The sequence below is a fragment of the Meriones unguiculatus genome, chromosome 2, assembly GCF_030254825.1.
Source record: "Meriones unguiculatus strain TT.TT164.6M chromosome 2, Bangor_MerUng_6.1, whole genome shotgun sequence".
Lineage (NCBI taxonomy): Eukaryota > Metazoa > Chordata > Mammalia > Rodentia > Muridae > Meriones > Meriones unguiculatus.
Genome location: NC_083350.1, coordinates 15,291,292 through 15,310,064, shown reverse-complemented (window position 1 = coordinate 15,310,064; position 18,773 = coordinate 15,291,292). Strand labels below are relative to the sequence as shown.

Below are 18,773 nucleotides of genomic sequence, written 5' to 3'. Positions count from 1 at the left end.
GTAAATGATTGGATGGAGAAATGAATGAGACACGCCTAGCCAATAACACGATCACTCTGTCTGTGACAGCAGCGGGCAGTGTACGGAGTCAATTATCAAGATGGCGATGACTTTTCGAAGCGGTGATCGGAAGCTACCCTTTGTTGCCTAGGAACGTACGGCGTCCTCCAAATGACGCAAAACATCGGCGTCGCAATCGCGAAGCAAGTGCGGCCATATTGCCCTCTGGCGGCCACCGTACGGATTTGACTGACTAAGGTGGCGGCGCGCTCGGAGGCCCTGCCTTTTGGGAGCGGCCATATTTCCCGGAACGTATGGTCTCCGCTACCTTACGGACTCGATGGTCAAGATGGCGGCTCCTGGGAGACATTCGCGGCTCTAGGTGGGCGACCTATTTGTTTGCTGCTAAGCCGTCGCACTGGGCGTGAAGAGTACCAGTTCGGTGCCGCGGAGGCGGGACCAGTAGCGGAAGTAGTTGCGGGCGCCTTCGCCACCGCCGCGGACGCTGCCGAGGGGCTTGTCCGGGTGCGCGGGTTGCTGCCTGGGGTCCGGAGCGGCTGCTGTGCGAGCGGAGTTATGGTGAGTACCCGGTCGGAACCGGGTTCGGAGGCAGAGGTCGGTGAGGCTGGCAACCGCTGCCTGTTGGCAGGCGCACGGGGTTTTCTGGTGAGCTGTATGCGGAGTCTCTGGGCCGATGGGTAAAGGTGTGTGATGTGTTTGCGGTGAGCCGTCTGTGAGTTCTTTGATGAACCGTTGTTGGGGGGGTCTATAGTAGAAGTTCAGTGGGGACTCCAGATGGCAGTTTCGTGGGAAAGCTTCATGTGAGGTTCCTTGGTCAGAGAGATAAGGACTTCCTTGGCCATGAGTGTATTTGTACAGGCTTTGGAGAACCGTCATTGGGGGTGGGGCCCATGAGCTAAGTTATAGACACTTGTGGCAAGCCAGGATGGGACGACAGCAGGAATCATTAAGTGGTATCCGTGCAGAACTCTTCAAGTGGTGATTGTACATGATGAGCAGTTAGAGTGACAGGGTGTTCGACAGTACGGTGTATGCTGGCAGGTCTGGGGCAGAGTGATGGAGAAGTCTAAGCGAAGTAATGAGGCCCAGGGTTGAGTGATGAGGGTGTGGGCAAACAGTGATGGAAAGGCTAGTGGGAAGCTGGGAGGGGAAGTTCAAAGACGCAGTTGGAATGTGTGGTGAGCCATCGGTGGAGCTGTAAGTGAGAATTAAGGAGCCATCGTGGGGGCGGGTCTCGCAGGAAGGCGATGGCTCAGACCTGGAGCCTCCAGATGCTGGGGAGGACAGCAAGTCTGAGAATGGGGAGAACGCTCCCATCTACTGCATCTGCCGCAAGCCGGACATCAATTGCTTCATGATGTGAGCTGGGGAGGAGGGTGGGCTGCTGCCTGGCAGGGTTGGGGGGCGCTGGTGAAGCATACCCCTCACGACTCTACCGCTTGCTCCATCATGTGCAGTGGGTGTGACAACTGCAATGAGTGGTTCCATGGGGACTGCATCCGGATCACTGAGAAGATGGCCAAGGCCATCCGGGAATGGTACTGTCGGGAATGCCGAGGTGAGGCCTGTGAGTGGGCAGGGAAGGCAAGTGGGCTCCAAGAGATGAAGAGGAGCCATTATGGGAGGGATTGTGGGTAATCATGGTATCCTGTGTGGTCTGTGGTGAATTGGAATGCCAGCTCCAATGTGAGCAGCAATGGAGGATCCAAAAGAAGGGGCAGCTCTCTCCTGTAGTGTGAGCCAGACAAGTAGGTGGGACAGGAAGAGAGAAAGAGATCCTGGGATCATTCAGATCCCTCCTACAAACCCACCTTGTTCCCACTCTTTGCCTCACAGAGAAGGACCCGAAGCTGGAGATCCGTTATCGCCACAAAAAGTCCCGGGAGAGGGACGGCAGTGAGCGGGACGGCAGTGAGCCCCGGGATGAGGGAGGAGGGCGCAAGAGGCCTGCTTCAGATCCAGAACTGCAGCGCCGGGCAGGGTCAGGGACAGGGGTTGGGGCCGTGCTTGCTCGGGGCTCTGCTTCGCCCCACAAATCTTCTCCACAGCCCCTCGTGGCCACACCTAACCAGGTGAGTGGCTGCGGTTGTCGGTGTGGGTGAAGTTCTGCTTTGGGCCTCATTTGGGTTCCTGATCTCTACCCTGTACCATGTCTCATAGCATCACCAGCACCAGCACCAGCACCACCAGCAGCAGCAGCAGCAACAACAACAAATCAAACGCTCAGCCCGAATGTGTGGTGAATGTGAGGCATGCCGGCGCACGGAGGACTGTGGCCACTGTGACTTCTGCCGCGACATGAAGAAGTTTGGGGGCCCCAACAAGATCCGACAGAAGTGCCGGCTTCGACAGTGTCAGCTTCGGGCACGGGTGAGCATGGGCAGAGATGGGCAAGCTCAGATGGGAAAACATGGCAGGGGAGGCCCAAGTAGGGCTGCTTGAGCTGCAAGTGAGAAATTGCAGGTGGGGGTGGAGCCTGATTATGTCCAAACAGGTAGAAGGGGGCCCAGCATGTTCAGATGAGTCCCACGTGACACAGTAACACTAGCTGCCAGTAGAATCCTACTAGCCTGGGAAGGACCATATATTTCTAGCTGGTCAGGTCTGCCAGGCCACAACAGGTAGGACTGAGCGTATCTGTATGGTGAGGGGAGGGATGAAGAGAGCAGGCAAAGCAAAGATGAGTAGTTGGGGCTAGAGCAGGGTGACCCCTCCATTTTCCTGGGGCTGACCTAGGCCTTCCTCCTGCGCACAGGAATCGTACAAGTACTTCCCTTCCTCGGTGAGTCCAGGCCCCCAGGGCGGGGCAGGGCATGCGGGCAGGGCGGCCAGGGCCAGTCCTGAGATTCTGCCCCGCAGCTCTCGCCGGTGACGCCCTCAGAGGCCCTGCCAAGGCCCCGCCGGCCACCACCCACTCAACAGCCACAGCCATCCCAGAAGCTGGGGCGCATCCGTGAAGATGAGGGGACAGCGTTGTCATCAGTGGTTAAGGAGCCACCAGAGGCTACAGCAACCCCCGAGCCACTCTCCGATGAGGACCTAGCATTGGACCCTGATCTGTACCAGGACTTCTGTGCTGGGGCCTTTGATGATCAAGGCCTAGTGAGTAACAGGATCATCCTGTTGGTGGGATTGGGGGTGGGGGGAGGAGGGGAGAAGGTGAAGTTACAGAGTGGGAAGGAGGAGGCCGAGGGTGCAATGGCGGCTTTGGGAAATGAGTCAGCCAGGTAGGTCAGTGCCTGCCCTGCTTGCAGCCCTGGATGAGTGATGCAGAAGAGTCCCCATTCCTGGACCCTGCGCTGAGGAAGCGGGCAGTAAAAGTGAAGCATGTGAAGCGTCGGGAGAAGAAGTCTGAGAAGAAGGTGATGGAGAGGGTAAATGGTGCTAAAGGAAGAGGACGGGACAGGGAGGGAGAGGGAGAAGTCAAGGCCTAATTGGGGAAAGAGCCAAAAGGCTGCAGTGGAGAGGCAGACAAGGTCTGAGGCTGACCTCTGTTGCACCTTGACACGACCTGTCTTGCCCCTTAGAAGGAGGAGAGATATAAACGGCATCGACAGAAGCAGAAACATAAAGACAAGTGGAAACATCCGGAGAGGGCTGATGCCAAAGACCCTGCATCGCTGCCACAGTGCCTGGGGCCTGGCTGTGTGCGTGCTGCCCAGCCTGGCTCCAAGTATTGTTCAGACGACTGTGGCATGAAGCTGGCAGCCAAGTAAGTCTTTCCTGGGGCACTGAAGGAAGTCACAGTCTGTCCATGCCCCCTCCCGTTCACCTCCCCCTTGCGTCTTTTCATCAGCTGTCTGTTCACTGTCCCTCGATCTCCCCACTGACTACTGTTGCTGCTTCTCTGCCTGTACTTCACTGTCTTCCTGCAGCCGCATCTATGAGATCCTCCCCCAGCGCATCCAGCAGTGGCAGCAAAGCCCCTGCATTGCTGAAGAGCACGGCAAGAAGCTCCTTGAACGGATCCGCCGGGAGCAGCAGAGCGCCCGTACACGCCTCCAAGAAATGGAACGCAGATTCCATGAGCTTGAGGCCATCATTCTTCGAGCTAAGCAGCAGGCTGTGCGTGAGGATGAGGAGGTAAAAAAGTGGTAGAGCTGGTTGGGACCCAGGGCCTTGTCTTGCCTGGCCTCATCATTCCTTTCAACCTCTGCAGAACAATGAGAATGACAGCGATGACACGGATCTGCAGATCTTCTGTGTCTCGTGTGGGCATCCCATCAACCCACGAGTGGCCTTGCGCCACATGGAGCGCTGCTATGCAAAGGTCAGGGGCGCGTCCTAAGGGAGTGTATAGTATAGGGTAGCAGTGGGACAGATTTGTTGCTTGGGTGGTATCTTGAGAGGGCACCCAAAGTCTTTTTATTTGTGCTCATCCTTCCAGTATGAGAGCCAGACATCCTTTGGGTCCATGTACCCCACACGCATTGAAGGGTGAGTAACCGTGCCAAGTGGAGTTATGAGAAGGGGGGTTAAGGGTGGGGTTAGAAATGGAGTTATGTGTGGAACTGGGGCTGGAAATGGGTATGGGCTTTTGAAGTGGCCAAGGAGCTACTCAAGGCTGCCCTCCGATAAACCTCTACCAGGGCTACCCGACTCTTCTGTGATGTCTACAACCCCCAGAGCAAAACATACTGTAAGCGGCTCCAGGTGCTATGTCCTGAGCACTCACGGGACCCCAAGGTAAGGCTTTCCTTCAATTACCTGCATCCTGCCCTACCCTGCCTCATGTCTCACGTCCGTCCGTTCCTTTTCTCCCTTCTTTCTTCCTTCTCTTTTTCCTGTCAACTTCCGTTTCCTCCCTTTCCTTTTAATCTCCAATACTTACCCTTTTGTCTCCTTTTCACTCTCCTTCAGATTCTCCATTCCTTCTCTCACCTCATCACCCCTACGTGTGGTGTCCCTGCAGGTGCCAGCTGATGAGGTCTGTGGGTGTCCACTTGTACGCGATGTCTTTGAGCTCACAGGGGACTTCTGCCGCCTGCCCAAGCGCCAGTGCAATCGCCATTACTGCTGGGAGAAGCTCCGGCGTGCAGAAGTGGACCTGGAGCGTGTTCGGGTGGTAGGTTTTGATACTGGGTGTGAGCAGAGTCGGTCCGGGCTCCAGGCGCTGCTTCTCATGCTTCCTTCCACTTCCTTGGCAGTGGTACAAGCTGGATGAGCTGTTTGAGCAGGAGCGTAATGTCCGCACAGCCATGACCAACAGAGCAGGATTACTTGCCCTGATGCTGCACCAAACGATCCAGCATGACCCACTCACTACTGACCTTCGCTCCAGTGCTGACCGCTGAGCTTCGCTCACCCAGAGCCCCTCAACCCTGCCTTCCAGTTTAGGGGAGTGGCCCTGCATCGCCAGCCTTCTGTTCCTCCATTCATCTGTTTTTTTCCACCGCTCCGTAGTTTTATTCCTGTGCCATCCTCTTTTTGGCTTCCATTTGCCCTTATCAAAGGGTCTCCAATTTCCCTTCATTACTGTCTGTCCCGCTGTTTCCTTATTCAGTACTGGGGTGAGACTGTGGAGTTTACTCACCCTTGCCTATACCTACCCCTAAATAAACAGGTTTTGTTAATAAAATTTTGAACCCTTGGACAAGATAGAGGAGGTATAGCTATACTCAGGAGGGGCTGTGATAAATGTGCAGGCTGGGAGGATTGAGCTGACCCATCATATGCACCCTTTGCCTTTGAGAGCATGACCTATTTGAGGAAAGCCCAATGATCTCTACTCAGGCCTCTTGGTATGGTGATATCCCGTGAGCATTGTGAACATGTGCCATGCATGTGTGAGCAGATGGACATGTGTGTGTGTGTGTGACACATAGACCTTGTATTGGGGTATACTATCTTCAGATCAAAGGTCAAGCGTTCAGGTTGGGAGGTCAGTCTTCTCCCAAAGACTAGGGAGGATGTGTCTTTACCAGGAACCCAACTGAATCTGTCTGGCCTGAAGGAGACACAGAAGAATGCCATTCAGTAATAGATTACAAGCCTTTTATCTGCCAGGCAGTGTTGGCGCACACCTTTAATCCCAGCATCTGGGAGGCAGAGGCAGATGGATCTCCGAGTTTGAGGGCAGCCTGGTCTACAGAGTACCAGGACAGCCAAGTTTACACAGAGAAACTGTCTTGAAATCTCCTCCCACTCCACACCCTCCTCACTCCCCCCTGCCCCCCCCCCCAAAAAAAAGAAGTTATTTGCAGGCAGTTGAGAACATGCTCATACCAAAAAGATTCTCAAGCCCAGAGAGGAAGCAGGGTTGGATTTATAGAGCCCTAAACCACAATTACATCATATCATGGACAGGCCTAGTGGCAGAAGTCTCAAGAACTTGTTAAAGGGTTTCAAATGCTCTAGTTGATTAAAACAATGGACTTCTGAAACTGCAGGTATGGCTAGACTAGAAAAAATGTCCTGCTAGGCAGGGTGCCATTAGCCAGACTGGGGGCTGGTTGTGCAAAGCACACAAGATGGAATCGGCTAAAGCAGATTGGGATTGCTGTGGTTTATTCTTCACTGGTCTTAGCATAAGTCAAAGCACTGACTTGTTATCTTCGGGTGACACAGAGTTGTGCTGGGCTTTATGACCATTAATTTAACAAAGGCTATTTATTAGTTGTTTAACAACCAGTTGATTAAACAAAACCCAATTATCAGTCCTAGGAGAAGAATGAGGCCACCTTTCAGACCCATATGTAAGCAAGTTTCTAGTTTCTTTGAAGATTCAGTTTTGTCATGTGATATTTTGCTGCAAGCTGGGCACGTGGTGTTTTGCTGGAGGCTGGCTTGTGAGAGGGCACATGCTGTTTTGCCGTCAGCTCGCTCGTTTGGCCAGCTGTGAACACCCATGGGTGGACTAAGGAAGGAGATATATAGAGGTCTATACTCAGAGAGAGATCGCTTTTTGAATGGACATCACTGTACTGATCTTCGTGCTTTGACGCTTGAGTTCACAGAGTGAAACGTTCCAGAGAACTTCTCAGGGAAATCCAACTAAGTCTTGTGGATTTCCCTGACTTGTCGTACTGATGCATGTTGCTGCTTGGTGTTGGCCTTTGGACTGGACTGCTGGTTTCCTGACGACTGAGTTTGGTAATCCCCTAAAGACTGCCTGACCCTAATCAGCAGGAAGTAGATGAAAGAGGTCTACAGCCCTTTTCCCTACTAATCTCTTATCTAAGGTGGGGTGGTGGTGGTGGAAGGGAGGTAAAAGTGTTTAACTAAAATAGGTTTGGTGAAAAATCCAAGCCTGCATAAGGTAGTCAGCCATGGACTCCAATCAGACCAACAATGGAACCAAGAACCGTTGACCTCTCTTTTGATGTTTATTTAGATTTTCATTGACCTATTGTAAGGTGTTTTAAATGAGGACTGATGTACTTGCATAGAAACAGCTAGCTTTTCCTAAGGATACACGCAGATCTCCCCAAACATGGACAGTAAATCTAGCTCCCTCCAGTTTTGTAGAACTAGCTCAGTGAGAGGTTTCAACCTGTTTGTGAAGCATTTCAATGGAAGAGTGTAGATTTCCTTTATCCCCATGGATTTGCTGGGTCATCTGAGATATTCCAAGCTCACCTCTTACAAAGATTGTCATAGGGCTGCTGTTCCAGCTAGGCTGTGTTACTAGGGATCAACAAGAGCCTCTAGCATATGGTGGGATTGGAAGCCATGAGGGACTATGCTGAGCTGTTGTAGGCATACACCTTGAGAAAACATGGACGATAACACACAAGGTAGGACTCCTGTGGTATGCTGGAGGCCATGCGTTTTTGTCAGTAGAGAAGTAGTACGGGCTAACTTGGTTCTCTGCAATGCCAAGGAGGCTTTTGAATCAGGCAGGCTGAGGTTAAGAATATATGGCAGGATTCTGAGAAGGTCGACTTTTTAAAATTATAGTTAGATGTTGTCAAGTATGAATCATTACCTATTATATCTCCTAAGCTTAACTGCAGGGCAGAGATAGGACATGAGGACTGTAATCATGTATAACAATCAGTATTTTTATCCCCAGACCTACATATTACCTCAGTTTAGAATTCCAAGCAAAACCAGCAATCCTTAGCTAATCTGGGATGAGTAGGATTAAATAGTTGGTATATTCCTTTTCACATAGGAAATAAGAATCAGAAATTGTGGGGAACTGCATCTGATTTCTTCAGAATGAGGTAGAGGTGGAAAGGGAGGGATGGGGTCAGGTGGTTGTGAGTAAGGCAAAAACTAGGTCTCCTAAATTGGTTATGGGGCCAATTGGCCTTGGTGACACCTTTGGTTAATGTTTTTTCACTGAATGGTGAGCAAAACTTCTTTGTTATACTCTACAGTGTGCAATCAGAGGCTCCAGATGGCCCCCTCCCCCAAAATAGTTAAGGGGCTCTTGTACCCAAATGAACAATTATGCTAGATAGTTTTGTGTCAACTTGACACAGATTAGAGTTTTTGAGAAGACAGTTTCAGTTGAGAAAATGCCTCCATAAGATCTGGCAAGCCTATAGGGTATTTTCTTAATTGTTAATTCATGAGGGAGGGTCCAGCCCATTGTGGGTGGGGCCATCCCTGAACTGGTAACCCTGGATTCTATAAGAAGGCAGGCTGAGCAAGCCATGAAAAGAAAGCCAGTAAGAAGCACCTTTCTGTGGCCTCTGCATTAGGTCCTGCCTCCAGGTTCCTGCCCTGTTTGAGTACTGTCCTGACCTTCTTCAATAATGAATAGTGATGTGGAAATGTAAGCAGAATAAACCCTTCCCTCTCCAGCATGCTTTTTGGTCATGGTGTTTCATCACAGCAATAATAACTAAGACGTGTCTGGTCACAGGTGCCACAGTGCACATATGTAGACAAAAGTACTGTGGGAGTCAGTTCTCTTCTTCTACCATGTGGGTCTTTGATTGATAATCCTGGAACTGTCCACAGCTTTACAGGGAAAATGTCAAGCTCCAAGATCCTGGAGCCCTGGTACCAGTCCATCACTGGTCTTGCCAACAGGATACTGGTAAGGAATAAAAGCTCAGTGCTCCTTGCTCCATCCATAATGCTGAGGTCTAGAAGTGTGTATGTTGTTAATATACGCCCCTGGCTTGCCTGGTCCTTTGTCCAGTTAGGTGAAAATCTCCTCTCTCTGCTGGTCATGAACATTTTCAATTTGATTCAAGGGAGGACACTCTCATTTTGTCCAACATTTTCAGTCTCATACCCCTCATCTGGCTCTATATCCAAGGGAATCTCCTTGGCTGGCCAAGCTGCCTTTATGGAAATTTTTATAGTCACCCTTGAATTAGCAAAGAATTTTCACTCAGGCACCTGTTATGCCCAAGTCTCTTGGACCCCAAAGACGATGAAGGAGCCAATTATGATGCAAACACAATAGGGTCTCTATTACAAGCTCGATTTAGCAGTTCTCAAGTGTAGAGCCCCAAGCTCAGGGGGAAAAGGGTTTTTATTGGGGTTTAAGCAAGGACCAGGGAATTCCAGCTTGGCAGTTCTATGATTGATTGACATTTAACAAATAGCCCAATTGATTGTGTCTGGAGAGCCAAACCGTAGTTGTTTTACTCAACCTATTGTAAAGAACACCTGGCTAAACTCCAGGTATTCACTGATTAGCTTTTGCTAGGAGTGATGGTTAAATATTAACCAGCAGGACTCCCATAAGGTTTGGTCCAGGCTTGGGTAGGGGATTTAATGGTTTTGTTCCTAGAATTGGTGACCTATGGCCTAGTTCCTGGGACTGATGACTTTTGGGGATAGGGGGCATCAGGCCTGGTCCTCTCATACCCATGTTAACCTTAAAGGATTACAATCCACATTCCCCCATATACCATCCAATGAAATACACTGGATCATTAAAACTTGCAGTTCATGTGCCTCACTAATTACCACCCCTGAAATACAACAGATAGGAGTTAGCCCCTCTGACGCCTCAAAGCCAATGCCCTCTGGCAGATTGATGTCACCCATGTACCCCAATTTGGGCAATGAAAGTATGTTTTGTTACGATAGACACTCCCACTTCAAATGGGCCACTGCCCAAATGGGAGAAAGCTGTAAGAAACTTACATCCCAGGTGCTCTCCTCATTCACCACTGTGGGTCTGCTACAGCAAATCAAGACCAATAAGAGCCCCACATTCACCAGCATTTATTTAAAAACCTCTGCTCTACATGGGAAGTTATTTTATAAATTATAAGGGATCCCTTATAATCCCTGAGGACAAGGTATAATTGAAATGGTACACCAAACCCTCAAAACTGAGCTAAAAGGCAAGACACAGCCTCTTAACTCTCTAATGTTCAGTTGACAATGGCCCCAACAACACTAAACATTTTTTTGTTTGCTTTTTGAGACAGGGTTTCTCTGTGTAGCCTTGGTTGTCCTGGACTTGTAGACCAGGCTGGCCTCAAACTCACAGAGATCCACCTGTCTGCCTCTCTGAATGCTGGGATTACAGGCATGCACTACCTCACCCTGGCTTCTCTCTGCTATTTTAATGGTAGTCTTTGTTATTGCAGGACCAACCCATCATCACTCAGTCCCCTAATTCTCTTCCAAAACCCACCACTGGCATTTTTTTTTTTTCATTTGGGAAACCTATGATGGCAAGAACCAGGAGATCAGGTCAAAGGACTGCCCCCAACCAAGGTTGCCAAAGCTCTATCTCTATTCCTGTCTATCTTAACTCTACCTCTATGACACCCCTCCCCATAAACTCCTTTTCTCTTCTTCCCCTACCAAAAAAAAGGAGAAGTGGGATGCCTCGCAAATCAGTATTATTGCTGTGGCTGCCATTTTTGTTCTGCAAAATTGAACTCAGCTCTCACCGAAATAGCCTATTTCAAAACCTAAATAACCATATCATCGTTGTTATAGATGACCCCTTGGATGAAAGACAGAAAAGGGGAGTCAAGGGGAAAACCATATATCAACATTTATGCTGCATGTGCCTCTGCTCCCAGTCCACACTAACCCATAAAATACTCTTGAACAGGAGACATAACTGAGGAGAAATTCTCAATCCACACTGTCCTGGCTACACTACATTCAATATGCCACTGACCCTCACATTTCCACCCCAATGGCTCTCATTGTTCCTTTTGTGCCTACTTTCTGCATCCTCTTTCAGCTGCAGTGCCTGACAACACTAACCTAACGGATCCCTCCTCAAACCTAAGGTTCAATCAACTTTTACAGGAAGTCTCCCTTTTTGAACCTCCCTAACCCCTTTGCCTTGTGGGGACTGCAAGGGCCGCCATGCCTACTGCATGATTAATGTTCCAGTTGTCAACATTTGATATGTCAACCCTCCCATGTTCCTCTGGTGTGGAGGGATCGTTAGCCCATGAATCAGCTCAATAATTAAAGATTTTTGTGTTCCCGTTTTTTTTTTAACTATTCCCTAAGTATATCTATATGAAGAAGATGTGGCATTCGTACTCCACAACTCCACAAGACAAAAAGGAGAAATTTTCATACCTCTCTTGGACGGACTAGGACTCACCTTGTCACTGGGATCAGGGGAAATAACTGGAGTGGCACTAGTACAGATCCACCACCTGGCTGGGAACTTCAAAGACAAACCGTCAAACTTCAAAGATCAAGCCATGGCCAACACCACGGATAGCCTGGATGCCCTCCAATGACGAAAGACCATCCTTTGCAAGAATGGTATTACAAAATAGAAGGGCTCTGACCTCTTGACAGCAAAACGGGACAGGAGGACATGTGTCATCCTAGGGCAGGAGTGTTGCTTCTATATAAATGAATCAGGGCTGGTTGAACAAAATGTTAAGACTTCCACAACAATTTGAGGGCCTGATATGCCTTCAATACCCCTGCCCCTGGTACTCCAACCCTTTCAATTACCTGGCTCTTGTCTTGATGGGCCCTATTGCAACCATCAGAACCCTTCTACTTCACACCCTGTGCTTATACAGTTTCTCAAAAGACATGTTACTAATATAGCCCAAGTCAACACTGCCGGAGCCCACTGGCAGAGTAAAACAGTTCCTGAGTGGGGAGTAAGGATTGAAAGAAAAAAATAAATAACACACTACACACAATACCAGTTCAAGAGGGCTGCCAGTAGAAACTGTCGTGCCTGGTTTATTTTCCTCTTTATAGTCAGAAAAAAGCACCTCAATACGATGAAGGGTTCATCGAGAAGTAGTGGCTTTCCTAATAATCAGAAACCCACCTCAAGAGATTTCTGAGGAACACTGAGTTAGGTTTCTATTTATCAGTGACAGTCCCTCTGTTTATCCTGTAAGAATCCAGCCTGGGTTGGATGCAGGTCCAACATTATAGGACATTGTCACCAGTACTGTCATTTTGAGGGCCCACTTCATGACTAAACAGTAGTAGTGGGCTACTGAACTATACTTGTGCCATCTTGTGAAAGAATTCTTTTTGTTTTGTTTTGTTTTGTTGTTGTTGTTGTTTTGAGACAGGATATCTTTGTGTGGCTCTCACTGTCCTAGAACTATGTAGACTAGGCTGGCCTCAAACTCAGAGATCCAGCTGCCTCTACCTCCCTAGTGCTAGGATTAAAGGTATGCATCGTCACCACCCACCACTTAAAAGTGTTAAAATTATCTTGAGTATACTGGTCACGGATCACACAGACTAGCTATGAATTTCTATACAGTGTGTCTCTGACCTAAAACCTCAGAAATTCCTGTAAATAGCTTGAAGGTCATGAGAACAGCTTGACTCTTACCTGCTATCTTTCTGCTTCTGTGAACAATGCTTGCTAACTTACTGCAGATGTCCACAGCTGACTTTCTGTCACAGTTATGCTTTTTGCCTTGAAAAGTTCTAGCAGCCAGGTTGTGGTGGCACACACCTTTAATAACAGCACTTGGGAAGTAGAGGCAGGTGGATCTCTGTGAGTTCAAGGCCAGCCTAGTGTACAAAGTGAGTTCCAGGACAGCCAGGGGTGTTACACAGAAAAAAAAAAAAAAAAAAAAAGTTAACAAAGCAAAAAAAAAAAAAAAAAAAAAAAAAAAAAGCTCAAGCAAATTGGAGCTTGGGGCTGCTCCCCACTTCACTGTATGAGACTGTGAGGCCTGTGTAACCCCATTTTTGAAAAAGAAACTCCGTCTTAAGGGTAAATGACCTGGGCATGAACTCCAGTTTCAAAAAAGGAGAAAAACCCACAAAAATGTGCTTTTGACCACTCAACCTCTGGTAATATTTAACCATCACCCCTAGCAATAGCTAATCAGTGAATGCCTGGAGTTTACCCAGGTGTTCTTTACAATAGGTTGAGTAAAACAATTATGGTTTGGCTCTCCAGACACAATCAATCAGGTTTTCTCACCCGGTATTTGCTAAATGTCAATCAATCACAGAACTGCCAAACTGGAATCCCTCAAACCTTGCTCTAACCCCAACAAAAACCTCTCTGCCTGAGCTCAGAGCTCTATACTTGATCTGCTGCATCAGAGATGGTGTGGGCCCAAGCTCAAATTTTCAATAAAGACCCTGTGTGTTTGCACTGGAATTGGCTCCTTGGTGGTCTTTGTGGTCTCCAAGACTTGGGCACAACAAGACAATCTCCGATGGTGAAAATTAAAGGCTCCATATTGTTGAAGGATGTTTTTGTGCACTATGTATTCAGATGCTGATTTCTGTATCCAGAAATACAGTCGGCTCTGTTGTTGGCTCTGTTACCATTGTGAAGAATCTTCTGTCTCAATGTTGTATAAAACTGTTCTACATTATTTCTGATTGGTTAATAAACAGGTGAGCTACCAGTAGCTGGATAGGAGAGGTTAAGGTGAGATTTCTGGGGCTTAGAGGGGAGCAGTCTCAGGTGAGAAGCAGAGAGTTGTCATGAGGACACAGGTGAACAAGAAGGTGCCAGAGCCAGACTAAGATGGCAGGTAATAGATTACATGCTGGACGGTAGTTCAGGCCAGCATAGTCAGGTCAGAATAGTTCAGTATCTGCCCAGCTGTAGTGCCTGAAGCTAATAATAAAAATAATAGGTCTCCATGTCATTTTTCAGGAGATAAAGTGGATAAAGAAAGCTCCTAATTTTACACCATATAATTTAATCTATTCAGGTCTCTTGGGGTGTGTGTATGTGTGTGTGTGTGTGTGTGTGTGTGTATGTGTGTTTCTTCAGCAACCTTTGGAGGTCCCAGCATGATCCCTGAGGAGAGGACTCCCAACTCCTGAGATGGGGTTTCTCCTGGGGGAGGCCACTGAAAGGACATTCCTTGTTCCCAGGAATTGATGATGCCTCACCAACTTATTCCTAAAACGTTTTGAAGGATTCCACCTGTGCACCTGTATTTGGGACCTCCAGAGGTAAGATACAACCTGGTTTCTGGTTTCTGTTCAGTCCTGGGCACCAGTTGGGGACTTGTGAAAAAAGCTGTATGGAGCCTATATAAAAATTCCTGAGTCCAGGTCATAGGTGGAACCTTGGCCACACACCTTCAAGATCTGGTTTGTTTTGGTGGCCACTGGTCCATGTCTTGTATCTGTTAGCTTATTTTCATTATCTCTGTCCTTTGTTTGTGTTTCTATGCCCCCATTACTCTTTTCCAGTTACAGGCAGACATTGGAAACTGAACCTCATCAATGCTGTCAGCCTCCCCCTTGGAACTCATGTTACAAAACTTTTAAATTAGGTTTCAGAGCATGGGAATCAGAGTTGGAGTCCCCTTCTCCAAAGTCACTCTGTTTTCTTTGAAAACTGGCTTGGTCATATTTTGGTATGGGTTGGACCCATTCCAGGTTAATCAACACTGACATTGCTGCCAGCATTCATTCCATCATTCTAGGACGACCCAGACACCTGGATCAGTTTCCCTACCATTGAGCATGATTGGACAACTTGGAAACACAACTTTCTTTGCACCAGGGTGCCGAATACATGTAATCCAGAAAATCCTAGCCATAGGGGAAGATTACACCTCTGCTCCAGATCCATTTGTGGTACATGTTCCCTTTTTAACCAGGGATCTTCATAACTGGAAAAATCAAAACCCTCCTTCTCAGACAAACCTCAAGGTTTAATTTCTCTTCTGGAGACAGTGTTTTACACTCACCAGCCTACCTGAGATGACTGACAACAGCTTTTCCAAACTTTCTTTACCTCAGAAGAGAGGGAAGATCTGCAAGGAAGGAAGGAAGACTACAGCCTCTGAGGACTCCCTGATTCTAAAAAATATCTTTCCTTCTACTAGACCTCAGTGGGATCACAACAAGCAAGGTAAGAATCTGTCACTACCTATTGTCAGATTCTGATGAGTAATCTCTTTAATGCTAACAGAAGGCCACAGATTTGTCTAAGGTTAGTGAACTTTTATAGGACCAGCTGAAACTCTTGTCATGTTTCTGGGGAGACTTTTAGAAGCCCACCCAACCTATACACCCCTTTATTCTGGAGGCCCCAGAAAACAGTGGACTATTAACATAGCCTCTGTCACCCAGTCACACCCACTGATCCAGAAGTCCTAGAGACTAGAAGACTGATAAATACAACATTACCCAGTCAGCCCTGGTATTAGGATGGATCTCCAGAGGCTAGAAGAATTTGAAGGAAAGATGTTGTCAGAGTTGGCAGAAGTACCTCATGGAGTCTTTAATAATAGAGACCTGACAGAAGAGGTGGTTAAAATGGTTAGGAAAAACAACTGTGCTAGCACTGAGACAAACAAGAATGGATGGTCTGCCAGAAGGTAGTGATGGAAGCCTTTGGCGGGGACAATGTAAATATTGTAAAAAAAAAAAAAAAAAAAAAAAAAAAGAAAAGAAAAAAAGGACACTGGAAAAATGAAGTGTGCACCGATTGGCTGAATAATCCAAGGTAATTACAAATTGAAACCAATCATAAACTGAAACCACTTGGTAGGGCCTGGGCTCCATTCCATTAAGCCTCCCTGAGCCCAGTGTTGCCTTGGAAGTAGAGTGCAAGCCTGTCAGGTTTTTTGGCAGACTCTGGGGTGACCTTTTCAGTCCTAAAGAAACCTGACAGACACTTGGCAAAAAATAAAAAATAAAAAAATGATAAAATAGAAGTTTAGGGACTTTGCCTACACTGCTGAACTGTCGCCGCTTGCGTCAGCCAAGACTGAGTGGCTGGCTGGCAAGCATGTGGTCTTTGGGAAGGTGAAAGAAGGCATGAACATCGGGAAGCCATGGAGGGTTTTTTGTGTCCTGGAATGGCAAGACCAGCAGGATCACAATTTCCAACTGTGGACAACTCTAATTCTTTCGACTTGTGGGCCTCTTACCCAGCAGACCATTCCTCCTGTAGCTCAGGAAAGCACCCCATCCTGTTTGCTCTAAATACCCTGTGATCTCTGCTCTCACTCAAGTTCTTTGGCTTCCATATTTTCCTCATTCCCCTCCAAGTCTAACTGGATTGCAGAGTTAAGTTTATGATTATGAGTAAAAAGTAAATAAGAAAAAGAAGAAAAGAAGAAGTCCAAGGTAAAATGGAGTCTAGTGCTTACTCCCAGACAGCTGTTCGGGTTGTGTTGGAAGGGGTACAGTCACCCATACATTGATGGTTATGCTGGACTGTCCCTATCCTCTACTGGGCCAAGACCTGTTCCAGAAGCTACACGCCACTATCATCTTTAAGGAAGACAAGACAGAATTAGAGTACAAACTCCCCACTAAAATTCTAGTTACCTGTCCAGTTGTAGATGAATACCAGTTACTGTCCCATCCATCCCTGGCCCAGCTGGGATCTAGCCCATCTCTGGCTGAATTACAAGCAAAGATTCTGGGGGTGTGGACAGAAGCAAATCCATTTTGACTGGCAAGACATCAAGCCCCGGTAGAAGTTCAGCTGACTACTGCTGTCACCCCAATCAGAGTGGAACAATCCCATGGGAGTGGAAGCTGTTGTGAGGCGTGTCCTGCAATTCTCAATTGTTAATTGATGCGCTGGCAGTACCGGGCTAGCAGGATGTGTAAATGTTTGTTGCTTCCTCACCTGCTCAAAATGGAAGGGCACTCGGCCATGGGGATGTCATCTAGCCCTCCTGCCACTAGGTGAAGGGCTTTTTTGTATGAAAAAGAGGTGGCATTTGAGCAATACAGTGCTGGCAGCTGAGCTGGGACAGAAGGACAGAGGAAGGAGACACAAGAGAGATGTGAACAGGGCAGGGAGGCAGAGCAGAGAGAAAGCCACAAGGAAAGACACAGTGGTAAATCCAGATTAAGTTAGATGGGGCTAGCTGAGAGACTGAACCCACAAACAGGCCAGCCTTGTCCTATACAGATGTCCCCCTGTCTTCATTACTAAACTTCAAGCAAGTGCCCTAAAAGCCCCACAATAGGAAGCAAAAAAAAAAAGGAATTGCAATATACATCCAGAGACTCAGGGATGCTAACATTTTAGATCCTTGCCAGTACCTTGAACAACCCCTTCCCCAATACATACCTCAGCCCTAACAATTATAGGTCTGCCTGTCTAAGAGTTACAGAAAAAAATAATAATAAATGGGTAGAAATTATTCATCCCCAAATGTGTATATTTGTCTCAGTCTCTTACACCCTGAAAAACAGGTTTACACTGCTCTGGAACTGAAAGCTGCTTTCTTCAGCCTGCTGCAGGTCAAGGTAAGCCAATCTATTTTTAGTTTTGAATGAACAGATCAGTAAGGGGGATTTAATGAACAACTTTCTTGGACTAGATTGACCAGAAAGAAAAAAAATCCAAAAGCTTTCTTCTTTTCCACTCTGTCTTAAATACCTTCAACTCATGGTCCCTCCTTTCTGTTTAATCCCTGTCATTTGGCTACTTCTTTCACCTCTTGACCTGGGGTTAACTGTATTAAATCCTGTGTACAGAAAACTCAACTCTTGGATTAAAGGTGTGTGCTAGGGCTGAACCCAACCAAACAAGAAATGGTTTTTATAGTTCACAGTCTTGGAGTTCACAATGGGATCAAATATCCTGCAACACCTGTACCTCTGACCTCACTAAATGTGTCACTGCAAAGCATTTGGAATCAGGAGATGGGGGCTTCTGTGTACCGTTTCATGTCATTCCCCAGGTATACAAATATAGTGGAGCTGAAGGTAGATACGACCTTTTAACTGATGCAGTTGTCAGAAACAGGAGGGTGGTCTCAGCTATTCTCATTCCCCTGCTTAAAGGGACAGGAATAGCTGGATCAACAGCCCTAGAAGCCTTAAGAAGCCAGAACCTCCAAATTCTGAGTTATAAAATATACCAATATTTAGACGATTTTTGAAGCTCCACAGGCCAGCTAGAAAAAGAAGTAGACTCCCTATTTGAGATGGCATTACAAAATCATAGAGAAGTGGGTTTATTACTCCTAAAAGAGGGAGGTCTTTGTCAAAAATTATGTTTTTGATGCTTATAACTCAGGAGGCATGAAGGAAACTTTAGCCCTTGTAGGGATCAGGAACCTGGGGAAGGGGAAATGAGTGCCAACAGAGCCCATGCAGAATCCCAGGAATCAGACTCCAGAGACCAGACTCAAAAGTGCAGATGTAACTTTATTATCCAGTGAAAGGCCTTTAAATGATTGAAAGGCCAATCAGACCATCCCATGCTTGCCTCAAGCACTAGCAAAAATCAGTCAGGTTGGTGTAACTATAAGGAAAGGTGGGAGATAAGGGGGAGCGGGACAAGGTCACCTTAGGAGACTTCCATAAAGAAGGGGAAGTTGTCACTGTTTGCAGTGGATCAGGATCTTTTGAGGAGTTGTAGGAATTGCTGACACTTGACTCGCCATTCCCTATGGGCCTCAACATTCTCC

At 47.5% G+C, this 18,773-nt stretch overlaps 1 protein-coding gene across 3 annotated transcripts; it reads left to right on the top strand.

Annotated features, from left to right (window-relative positions):
• Nucleotides 1-253: 253 nt before the first annotated feature.
• On the top strand, nt 254-5,619 carry Cxxc1 (CXXC finger protein 1). Of its 3 annotated transcripts, none has more exons than XM_021640797.2 (15): nt 254-579; nt 1,262-1,380; nt 1,479-1,579; nt 1,858-2,093; nt 2,182-2,391; nt 2,777-2,803; nt 2,881-3,123; nt 3,276-3,395; nt 3,549-3,733; nt 3,897-4,104; nt 4,181-4,291; nt 4,409-4,458; nt 4,611-4,707; nt 4,934-5,086; nt 5,169-5,619. In XM_021640797.2, exons 1-15 carry the CDS (start codon nt 577-579, stop codon nt 5,313-5,315), a joined length of 2,010 nt encoding a protein of 669 aa, XP_021496472.1. In that variant the 5' UTR covers nt 254-576; the 3' UTR covers nt 5,316-5,619. The 3 variants fall into 3 exon arrangements, with proteins under 3 accessions (XP_021496472.1, XP_021496474.1, XP_021496473.1); XM_021640798.2 differs by having other exon boundaries at nt 312-579; nt 3,276-3,383; XM_021640799.2 differs by lacking the exon at nt 2,777-2,803 and having other exon boundaries at nt 309-579.
• Nucleotides 5,620-18,773: the final 13,154 nt, after the last annotated feature.